Source organism: Crotalus tigris, unplaced genomic scaffold (genome assembly GCF_016545835.1).
Source record: "Crotalus tigris isolate CLP2741 ecotype Arizona unplaced genomic scaffold, ASM1654583v1 scf7180000019826.329540, whole genome shotgun sequence".
In the NCBI taxonomy this organism is placed as follows: domain Eukaryota; kingdom Metazoa; phylum Chordata; class Lepidosauria; order Squamata; family Viperidae; genus Crotalus; species Crotalus tigris.
The window spans coordinates 95,576-107,926 of record NW_024097729.1 but is presented as its reverse complement, the minus strand read 5'-3'; the positions used below and the strand labels follow the sequence as shown (position 1 = coordinate 107,926).

The window sequence follows — 12,351 nt, the reverse complement described above, 5'->3', positions numbered from 1 at the left end:
GTCTCCCAGTCAAAAACAATTTTTTTCACTTGCTGTACCAAGTTTCGCCACAAGATGTCCCCAGTAATATGTAAAATTAAGCTTTTATCCCATTTAAAAAAGAAAGAAAGAAATATTCTTTTTCTTTTTTCCAGCTTAGCAAACAGGTAAAATAATAAGTCTCTGTAAGAATAAAGAACCTTTTGGGAGCCCAGGTATCCAGAAATTACAAATCCAGATATTTAGTCATTTAGTTTAGTTGTTCTTTTTTTCCCCTTTAACTTTATATTCCCAAAGTAGGCAGGAGCCGCAGAATTGAAAGAAGGGAAAAAGATATTTCCAAAGGCTTTTACAGGAAAGTACTTGGGAAGCAGGAAAGGTAAGGTAAGGTCTCACCTAATTCCTCCACGTTGCTTTTGTCATGTTTAGTAGTGCTTTTGGCTTTTGCCTGGAACGGCTTGGTGATCGGCCATGTTAATGGCCGATCTTTTCTTTGTCAGCCCAAAGGAGCTGCCTCGGATCCAATGGAAGGGCTCCTGCCCTTCCACAATCAATCAAGGGTCCTCCTCAGGGTGGTCACCCCTCCAGGGTGACTTTCGACCCTTTCAGGGTCTTTCGGTAGAGTAAAACCAGATGGCAGAAAGAACGGTCTCCCAGCGTGTCCGCAGGCACTGTGATTGCAGACCAGAAGCCTTGTCACAATTTTCTTATTCTGGAAATCTATCAAGTGCAGTTGCTAGCTCAGAATGTGACACTCCAATGCTGTCTTCTCATACTTCCTCTAATACCATCTAGTTGCATTTTTCATTCTAAATCTACCCACAACCAGAAGATACTTATTTCAATTTAGAAAATTGGATTAATTACATAACATTTGTTAGAAGCATGTTATTAGAGTACTTCATGTTCCCGAAAAATTGGTAGAAGAAAAGAAGACAGATAATTTGGGGAGTAGATGGGAGAAGACTAGAGAAACAATCACATTGATTTTGCTTCTCTCATTCTCATTTGCAGATTTTTTCCAACCCCAAAGTCTCATCCCTTCTGCTCCATCAAGGCAAGAAAAATAAAAATGCAGGTGGACCTGATCTCTGGAGCAGCAATACTGTTGATTGTCTTTCTGTTCACACTCTGGGCCTTCCAGTTTCAGCAAAGAAGAGGCAGATTCCCTTCAGGCCCCAGGCCCTGGCTCTTTCTGGGGAATCTACTGCAAAAAGATATTTTCCCTCTGTATAAAACCTACTCAAAGGTAAGACAGTCTTTGATATGGCTTCTTTCTTAGTGGATGAGAGATTCAAGAATCATTTACCAGTTACCCATATTTTCTTAATTCTTTCTTTGCATCTATTTTTACACAAAAAGAAGAAATAACTGAACCTATCAAAAGCAGTGTTGAAAGAAAATCTTCATTGGGGTCCAGTCCAAACCTGGAATAAACAAAATGGAGACTGCTTTAGAAAGGTTGTAGTTTATTGAAGAGCAGAGCCAGACATAAATGTGGCTCTGGGAAAGCTGACCACATGTAGCTGGGAGTGGTGGGTTTTTATACCTTCTTGGGCTTTTGTGTTTGGAGTTGTTTCCAGTTCCTGTGGCATGAACTTTGACCTGAGCTTTTGAGTGTGTCCTTTTTGGCATTCTGATGGTGGTGGGTTAATCCTATTATGTCCTAAAGGTCATAGCCTGCTTCTCTGGGGCTGTGGCTGATGACTATGTTAGCAGCACTGAGAAAGGTATAGGCACACAAGTCAAAATAGCCAAGAAAATAGTAAGAGAATGCCTAACCATGCTGAATAAGTTCAAATCACCTTCATTAGATGGTTTATATCAGAGGGTTCTGTAGGAGCTGGCAGATATAATCTCTCAGCCACTGAATGTAATTTCAAAGTTCCTGTAACACAGAAAATCTACCAGAGGACTGGAAAAGAGCTGATGTGGACCCAATCTACAAAAGGGGGAAAATTTGATCCAGGAAATTATAGACCAATTAACTTGACATCAATAGCTAGGAAAATCCTGAAAAAAGACAATCAAGTGAAGGGTTTGTCAGCATCTAGAAATAAACAAGGACATTAGTCGAAACAAGCATGAGATTCTTAAAACAAACAGTTCATGCCAGGCAAACCTTATATCATTATTTGATAAAGTGACTTAATTGGTGGACTAGCAAAATGCTTTGGACATAATATATTTGGTCTGCTTTTCATTGTTCTGTTCACAGTAAGCCAAAATTGGCTTTTGATTTAAGAAATTTCACTTAAAATAGCTATGAAATTTAGCCATAAATGAAGACATATACCTATGAAATTTAACAATGAATATTTTGGGCTCAGTTGTGTTCATAAATTGAGGATACCTGTAATATCTCACTGAAAATGGGTTGGGCCCTCGGAAATACGTTTGCTTGGGTTTTGGGTTTGCATCGGCCAAGAGCCCAGTGGAAGAAGGAAGTTTAGTCATTATCATCTGTAAGTTGTTATAGGTTTTCAGGAGCTCTGTAGATAACTAAATGTGAGGTATTCTGGTTAAAGTTGGGCTGAAGAGAACAGTTGGGATTGTTGCTGGTGTATCATCCTCTCTGCTGCCAAATGTCATGCCTCCTGAGTTGATGGATTTTTTTTTTCTGAGTTGACAACAGAATCTCAAAGGTTGTTGGTGCTTTCAGGATATCAGCAGCCTGATGCATGCTGGCAGCTGCATGTTGGATCTGGTTTTTGTCTTTGGACAGTTGAGATATCAACTGATATCAATCTATTGGCATAGACAGATGTTGTTATTTATTAAATTTATATGCTTCCCATCTTACTCTTGAAGTGTCTCTGGGTTTCATGTGACTCTGGGCTTCGGATCACTCCCAGATGGCCTTTTGACTCATTGGTGTTACCCTAAATTGCAGGCAAACAGGGTCTGTTGAAATGACCTATTCAGAGTGTTGATGGACCCAGTAAGATTTTAGAGTTTTTCCTTGAGGATAGCATGGGTGGTTCTGCTGAGGCCATAAATCACTCATATCTGGCTTCTTCCTGAGTGCCAATACTAGAGTGTACCATGGTTTACCAAGGAATTCCAAAATATGGGAATACCAGAGTGAGCTCCTGGTCATTAGAAGACTTGAAGAAAGTCTGACCAGATGCAGGTTTACTGATAAATTCATTATACTATCAAATGATTTTGTCCATGATGATATGTTCCTAACCTCTTCTTTCAAGTCTCCCAAACGTGCATTCTAAATCCCCCAAGCTTGCTCTGGTCATCCTCTTCATTTTCTTCCCACCTTTCCCAGAATTAAAGCGTTTTCCAGATAGTTAGAAGTTTACCTAATGTGTTCAAAATAGGATATTTTGAACTTTGTCATTTCTTTCTTGAAAGAGGATCCTGGCAGATTGGTTTGATGATCCATTGGTTTATTTTTTGATGGTCCACAGCTTTCTCAGGAGTTTTCTCCAACATCAAAGTTGTAGTCAAACTTTCATTTCACTAGAGTATCACAGGGAATACATTATTCTGGTCTTTGTAGGTATAGATACAACATGGAATTTGGATATCTTCTCCAAGGCCTTCATATATGATCTATCAAGTGCTACTTTGGCGTATTTCTTTTTAAATATTGTTAATTAGAATTTTTCAATACAATGTAAGTATAAAAACTTAAAGGAAAAAAGAAAATAAATGAAAAAAAGGAAGAACAGAAGCATGATTTTTACCCTTCTTTCCATTAAGTAATTGTCATCTTAATTTTTATCTTTAATCCTTTTTAATTCCCAAATCCAAAATTCATCAATTCAGTGTTTTCTTCTTTTAACAGAAATCTAAATGAGCCTTCCAATATTTTAAAAGTCTTTATATTTTTTCTCCTTCAGCAAATTGGTCAACTGTACCATTTCCACAGGCTCCATCAATTTTATAATCCCATCTTCTACTGTATTTCATTATTCTTTCATCTTTGTCTATACTATAATTTTACCACACTTACCATATACAGTTTCCCATATTACTTTTCCAGCTTTGGTTTCAATATAATATTAATCCACAGTATCTTTTCACCATTGTATATAGCTTAACCAATATCATATATCAATGATACAGCATTTTATAAAACGTTGTCTCTTAAATTATGACACAAAATAATTTTATTTTATCTTTTTAATATATTTTATAGATTTTTTACAATAATAGTCTTTACTGCTTAGTAAACAGTGTGTTATCTGGGTTCATATATTTAAAAACAATCAATAATAATTAATTTCTATAATTCCATAATCAATATATTAATTAGTGATATATTTCCTTGATCTTCACTTCTTCCAATAGTATTCTTCTTTATCAACATTAAAAAAATATAATTCTTAATACTTTCGATACATACGAGGTTAAATATAGACATTTTTCTTGCATTTGTAGAAGCAACAATAACATCAACCTATAACATCTTTTCTGGTCATCTTATGTTTCAATTGCATTTGTAAAAGTCATCTTATTAAGTCACTATTTTTCAAGATTCTTATTTAAGCTTGTTTTCCCCTCAATATTCAAACCATTCTTATCAGTCATAATTTTCTCAAAATTAATTGCCTTTAAATATCCAAACTTTTCATTCACATACACCATGCCAAATTTTTTTACATTTTGTATATTTTAAAAAATACTATACTACTTATATATCTTATCCCTCTTACTGTAGGACCCCTTTATATCCAAAATTTATCTATTCTTTTAACCATATTCAAACAAGTGTTTAATCATAGAGTATACCATCTGGTAAGTCGAGTCAAATCTCTTAAATTTAGCTCTAGCCTTCTTTTAAAAAGCACCTTTGGGACTTTAAACTCTGAGCTGGTCAAAGGAAGCTGTCAACTGCCTGGAGGTGGTGTAGGTTTGGATTGGGAGGAACCACATCTGACTCATTCCAGCCAAAAACAAGAGGCTGAGGGCGTTTCAGACACCCAGATCTAGGGGTGTTTCATCTCAGACCTTGGATAAGGTAACTCTTCTCTTTTCAAGCATGCTACGCGATACCCAGGTTGGAATATGGTTACATGAGGCTACTGTTTAAGAACACCTGGAAGCTTCAACTGGCACAGAATGAAGTGTCATGCTGGGGGAAAAATGGTTATAACATACAAATGCAACAATGGAAGTATAGTGGATGAATTTTACATTATGTTATAATCTTAAGGATAATTTTTATAAATCGCATTGTTGTTAGTAGTCATTGGGAAAAATTTTTAAAGGTACTCTGATTTTTTTGCTGGAATAGTGAACAACATGAAGGGACTTTTTATCAATTGTGATACGTAGGTAAAAGAAACTGAATACAATTGTATTGAAATACACATGTTAATTTAGAAGATTTTAAAGATGAATATATAACTGAAGACAGAGGTGTTTCTTTTGGGACTGATTGAGAAAAAATTGGAAAAAACGAATGGAACTTTGTTTCTATATATGATAAGTGCAGCAATTCTTTTATATGCACAACAGTGGAAAGATTTGGCATTACCCACAATGGAGTAGTAGATGGTGAAGATGATGGAGCTTGCAGAGATGGCTAAACTGAGAGCCTTGATCTGAGAAAAAAAACACTAATTAAATTTAATGCCGGTGGAAATCACTTTTGGACATTTTTCATGAAACAAAAAAAATTATATGTGGATTTGATGACTACAAATGATAGATGGTAAAAACAGCAAAAGTTACTTTGTAGCCCTAGATTAAGAGTTTAATGTAGATTTATAACGGTTGTAAAAGAAAATGGGAACTCAATTTCTATTTTTTTCTTTTTTTCCTGCTCATTTGCCTTTTTCTTTTTTCTGCTCTTCTTTCTTTCTCTTAAATATTGTTTTTTGTAAGCTTTTATTTTTTTGTTTAAAATTTAATAAATTTTAAATACAGTACCATGAGAAAAAGATCCTGTCAGCCATTAATTGAATCAGATATCCAAGAGTAAGATCATAAATCTTGCTGATTCACACCTTTTTTCCTCAGCTCAGTAAGAAGTATGGTCCAGTTTTTTCTATCTGGTTAGGAACAAAGCCAATGATTGTAATTTGTGGATATGAGGCAGTGAAAGATGCCTTAGTAACTCATAGTAAAGAATTTGGTGGACGACCTCCAGTACCTAACCTTGATCAAGTAACCAAGGGCTATGGTGAGTGCACAGATTATTTTCACTTTGATTTGAGTTGTAGTTTCCAATTTCTAGAGAAAAGATAAAAACACTAACTTTTCTAGGCAAGAGACGGTGGCCAATATTCTTTTTAAGGAATACAAAAGGGAAATAGCTAAGTCTCTTGGAGATACTTGAAAATCAGTTCAGTCAAAACTCTGCTTAAAGGATAAAGTATCAAAACAAGAAAGAGCGGGGCACTCAAACCTGTATTTAACATTCCTTCAGAAACAACAGATTTCAGAACTGCCATTTCCTCAATTTTTTTTTTAGCCAAATTTAAAAGTGAACTAATTAAATAATGCCAAATCCAAAATTTAATAATAAAAAACTTAAATCAGAACCAATGCATTAAATGCATTAGATAATGCTAGATATATTTTTTCTTTAGAAGTAACATCATAAACAGTAAGTATCAAATTTCAGATAGAAGGTTAATAGAATTTACTTCCAATCGGTTTGTTTATGTTTTATTTTTTTAAAAAAATATTTTATTGATTTTTTAACATAAACACCCTGATATTTAGTAAACAGTGTGTTGTCTGGTTTTATATTTACAAAGTAATCACTAATGGTTAATTTCTATATTCCAAAATCCACATAATTTTCTCTTCTTCCAATAATATTCTCTTTGCAACTTTAAATTAATACAATTCTTATTAATTTGATAGGTAACAATTAAATATAATGATTTTTCTAAAATTTATATCATTAATAATCACATCAATATCATGCTTCTTTTTATCTGGTCATCTTGGTTGCCTTGTCAGCAATCTATTTTGTCAAATCTTTCTCCTTATCCTCAAATTTACTTTGTGCTCTTAGAATACAAGTTATCTTTTCTACGTTCAATGTTTCTTGTAAGTCATCCTCCACTTGAGTCTCCATTAGCTTATATTCAGTTGTCTGCTTTACATGATCTCTCTCTCTTTTTTTTCTGATCATTTGATTGTTGTGATGTTAAATTGAGAATGCATTCATTTAAATTTTCAAATTCATTTTTGATTTCCTCATCATTTGAAGTTAATATCATTTGCATTTGTTGTAACAGAATATACATTTCCTACTGGTAAGTTTTTATTTTTTTTTCTTGGTATGTTCTTTCTGCACATCTCTGATGCTCAATAATAACCAAAAATCATTTCTTTGCCAATCACTTTAAAGTCGCAATTTAAAAAATATTTATAATTCAGGAAGGTCAATTTTTTTCTAACTTTTATAGTTCTCATTTTATAGATAGTCCACAATGTTTTTTTCTTTTGTTACAGCTGCTCTTTGTTTAATCAAAGCCCTGAAGGTCATGACAACAGGCTTTTCTTTCTGGGCTGTATATTTAGGGCAGTATTTTCATCCACCACTAGATGTCAGCACCAGTCATCTTTCAATTTTCTGTATTTTTTTTCTCTAAACTTAATTTGCCGCTTCCGTTTAGAGGAGGCTGGAACAAAGACCCCCCCCCTCACTTTTGGAGGATTTTTTACTTCTGGGTTTTTTTCTTTTTTTCTCAGGAAATCAGTCAGGTAGAAGAGAGAATCAATACTTACCCAGTTCAGTCACGCTGTTTACAATCACACTTAGTTTAGTGCTTTGGCTGCATGTAGCTTGGGCTAGCCTCAAGAATGACGCTAGCCTTTCTTCTGTCGGTTTTTGGAGAGCTTTCCGCAGATGTCCTGATTGACCACCATCTCCCCAGGATCAGTGGGGCTCCCCTCCTTCTTTGCCACCTCTCCGGGGTGGCTTTGGGCCTATTTAGGGTCCCCAGAGAGAAATCAGCCGTAGGGGTCGGATTGTCTCGATCCCTTGGTTGTCGTGCTAGCTGCACAGAACCGGAAGCCTAGTTTGTTTATGTTTTAATGAGGGAGGGAGGGAGGGAGGGAGGGAGGGAGGGAGGAAGGAAGGAAGGAAGGAAGGAAGGATGGATTTGGTCTTTACCATTTTTAGGGCACATTTCAACACCAAAGTTGCAACACTGCAATACTGAAAGTACCAAATCTACAAAACCCTTTCAAGCCATCAGATACCATATGTTGCTTGGAATGTTTATCTTGCTAAAATTGAAGATGTCAAATTTCAAGATATATTGAAGTAACAGAAAATAACACTTTTGCTTTTCAAATATGCCTTCTGTTTATGTATGTAAGTGGGAAACAGGAAAACAGGAATACTGAGGAAAAATGAAAAGCTCTTCTATCCTTTTCATGTTCGCATGTTCATTATAGTTATCAAAATACTTTGTAACATTGCCAAGTTATAATCTGACTAAGAAGAGTTCAAACCCATGAGAAAATTGAATTTCTTTTCCTTTTGCCAAAGTACCAATGACTTCTGAAAAAAGAACTAAAAAATTATTTGAGAAAGGTAGATGCTTTATGGATGGGAATGAATATTGGGTACATTGCTTTTTTATTCTTTAAAACAAATGCTGCAGTGTCTGTTGTCTATTACTGCCAACTTCTATCCCTCCAGGTCTTATTAGTGAACATGCAAAATGGAAGATTTTACGTCACTTTACTCTCATCACACTACGGAACTTTGGAATGGGAAAGAGATCAATGTGTGAGCGGATATCAGAAGTGGCCCACTGTTTGGTGGAGAAGATAGCAACCTTTGAAGGTGATCTTACATTGCAGAAGATTTTTTATTTATTTATAGAATTATATCCTGCCTTTAAGCATACGATATAAGGTAGTGTACATAATGCCCCTGCCTCTATTTGCTTCACAACAGCAAAACTGTGAGGTAGTTTGTTTATGTATAAGTTAAGAAACAAATACTTGGTTTTTGTTGAATTAATACTCTGCCGTTGTCAAGTACAAGCAACCAGAACCACTCAAGGATATGCCCAAGTAGATATTTTATTGTTGTTCATCTATATTACAAGAATCTCATCTCACTTGGGAGAAAGAAGCTATAGACCTAAGGATTTGATCGCAGACATTTCCTGCCCTGAACAGCCTCTAAGCTGGAATGCTTCTACTCTCCCTAGAGGAACCCACTCCTCTTCAGCCAATGGTTCTGTCACATCACCTCCATCTTTAAACAAGCCACCTCCTTCCTCCATTTCTTTGAGTTCTCATGGGACCTGGGCAGTGAGGGTTGCAATGCTATCTAAGAACAGCCATCCTCCTCTAAGTCCAAAGAATCTTCTCAAGTAGGTGATTCTCTCTGCAAAATGTCTAGAAGATCTAGTTAGAAGATTCCTCTCCCATTTCCCTTGAGAAGTGAAGCATGGAAGTTAAAGGCTGAGCCTAGTCATCTTTGACATCTTCACTAGAGGGCCCCTTTGAATGGTTAACCACTTCAGCCACTAGTTCTTCCTCATGCTCTGTAAATCAAAGTGGGTACTGGGAGCTTGGAAAGTTTTTTCTGGGAATCAGTAGTGAAACAATTCTATTAATTCTGAAGCATGCACATACTTCGCATTTTCCTATGAATACTCTGTTTCTGAGGAGCTCTTCCAGTAAATCAAATATTGTGTTCCTTCCCCCCCCCCACCTCATTGAGTCTAATATTTCTATTACTTTGAATTTCTCCTTACCTTCAACAATCACTGGGGGGGGGGGCTGTTGTGATCACAAATCATAAAGTGCTTGGCAGCATTTCACCAGCAACAAAAAATGAAAAATTAGATGCACATTTAGATGGTGCCAATTATAAATGAATAGTCAGCATATTAACCTATTTTAGGACCTTAAAATAACCCACAAACTGCATCTAACTTTTTCAAAGGTCTAGCAGAAGCTAAACATTCAGTAGATAACCACACACTGTTTCCCTCTGCAGTTGCTAGCATCTCTTACTGATGAGTGTCTGCAGGCTGCTTGCATGCCTGTTTAGCTTGGTCTAACTGTTCTTTCAACAGCCCTTGAATAACACATTGCTCTTTAGAAAATCTACAGCTCCAGAGTTGAGACACTGTTGCAAGTTGCAAGTAAATCCCTCAGGTATCTCTCACACAATGCCTGGAAAAGTGTCATTGAAATTGATTTATGTACTGCATTATTATATGAAAATTCTGTCCTGGCTATAAGTACAGGATTACTGGCCACCACTGGTCATAACATGTCAAATATTGTTGCAACATCTGATTAGTTTTATCAGCATCTCCATTTGTAGCAGTAGGGTAGGCAGATAAAAAACTGAACTGTACCTTCAAAAGTTGGAATAGTACCCTCTAAATCCTGGAAGTAAATTGATTTCTGCAATCTGACACAACTCCATAAACCATTTCTCCATAATGAAAGACACGATCCAAGAATATCTAAGTAGACTCCCTTGCCTTTGGCAAATCCTGGCAAGGAATAAAATGTGCCATTTTGGTGAAAAGATCCACCCTCATGAATATGGATGTATAACCTGCACTAGTGTCAAGTGTCATGGTTCCGTTAGACAGAAATGAATAAAGCAGAATTCCAAGGCTTGTGACTTCCTCAAGGAACATCTTTATTTATTACAAAGTATCAACACAGTCAAAAGTGAAACCAAGTCTGAAGTTTCATTCAGAAGCAACAATACTACAAAGTTGAACTTCCCTCCCAACAGCTATGCAATCAGCTACATTACACAATAGAATAGTTTTGCGGGCTTTCTAACTAAATGCTCCAGCCCCTATCTAACTGACCAAAATGACCTTGGTTCTCATGGAACAGTAAAATGTTTTGACTTGTAGAAATCCTCCATCGCCTTCCCAATCCTGTGGCAACTTAGAAAGAAAGAAATGGCTGCAGCCAGGTTTGTTGTAAAGTTGACAGCCAGACCCCCCTTAAGGAAAAAGGCAAATCCTGTAAATGAAACAAAAATGCAAGTTAAGATTCCTCCCTGGGTTTCTGTGGATATTTGTCATAAAATTTCTTAATCAATCTGTCTACTTTCATGTCTGCACCCTTGACCCAGGTAGTCTCTGACAAAGGGTAGCCTTTCCACTGAACCAGATATTGTAATTTACCCTTATATAATCTTGAGTCAAGAATGTGTTTCATCTCACAATGAGTCCCTCCCTCTACCAAAATGAGGCCAGGCACTTTTTGGGGAATTGTCCACAAGGATGATTCTGTGACCAGTTTTAATAAGCTGCTATGGAAAACAGGATGAACTTTCCCTATTATTCGTGCAAATTGCAATTGGAGTGTGACTGGATTTATAATTTTGGCTATGGGAAAAGTGCCAAGAAACTTAGGTCCCAATTTCTTACTTGGTAGTTTTAATCTTAGATATTTTGTGGATAAGTAAACCTTCTCTCCCACATGAAATGGCTTCTGGGGGGATCGCTTTTTATTAGTCTGTTCCTTCTATGTCTTTGCCACCTGGGTTAGTGATGGAATGAATGACCAGTCATTGCAGGGTGTAAAGATGTCTGACTGCCTTTGCAGTGTTTATTCCTTTTTATACAGGTATTCCAAATAGCATAAAGTAACATGGCATCAGCATAGCAACAGCATTTCTATTGGTGAAACCCCTTGCCAATCCTTAAGAATATACCAGCTAGGAGGCCCCAGCCAAAGAGGGGCTGCCACATCCTGTTGATGTAACCTAGCTGATATCATGTGAACCAGGTGATATCATGTACCAGCCCGGGGTATTTCCCTACATCACCATGGCAATGTGAACGGATGAGATCATGTAGAGAGAAGAGGCATGCAGGCTTTGAAGGGGCAGTTTGTGCTCATGACCTCTACCTGACCCCTATCTTTACATCTCACTCTTTTTTGTTTTGTTAGAGGAAACATTGTCGTAAGAGGGGTTAGTAAAAGTATTATAATCAGGAGAAGAGCATCCTTGCAGTTGTTTATACAGGGCATAAACTTGACCCTGAGGCAATGTGGGAGAGGATTTGGGGCTAAAAGCTCTGATACATATATTGCAAAAGGAAGGAATACACTGAACAAAACAGCACCCACCAATCAAAATAGCACAAGTAATGACTGAATAATGTAGGATATTTCCCAGTAATCCTGTTGGCAACCAAGCCCAAAGGTTTTCCCACCAAGATCCTAAAGTATCAATTTTAAAATCAGAGGCCAAATTGTGTAAAATATTGATCTGGTGCTGGATGGTTCGTGAATTATCAAAAATATTGAAACAACACATTCCCTCAAAACTTTCACAACTTAAATGCTGTTGCAGAAGCAAATAATCAATCGTGGCCCGATTTTGCAAGATAGCCTTTCTCAAATCTTGCGGCTCATGGTTGATTGCTGAGATAGCTGAAG

The 12,351-nt window shown here is 36.5% G+C and overlaps 1 protein-coding gene across 1 annotated transcript in view; it reads left to right on the top strand.

Annotated features, from left to right (window-relative positions):
• The first annotated feature begins 1,051 nt into the window (after window positions 1–1,051).
• LOC120317798 (cytochrome P450 2C23-like) overlaps window positions 1,052–12,351 on the top strand; it is a 30,419-nt gene continuing 19,119 nt past the window's right edge. The window contains exons 1-3 of the mRNA XM_039364673.1: window positions 1,052–1,228; window positions 5,962–6,124; window positions 8,609–8,755. Coding sequence (XP_039220607.1) covers window positions 1,052–1,228; window positions 5,962–6,124; window positions 8,609–8,755 — 487 coding nt within the window. The remainder of the gene's footprint in view (window positions 1,229–5,961; window positions 6,125–8,608; window positions 8,756–12,351) is intronic.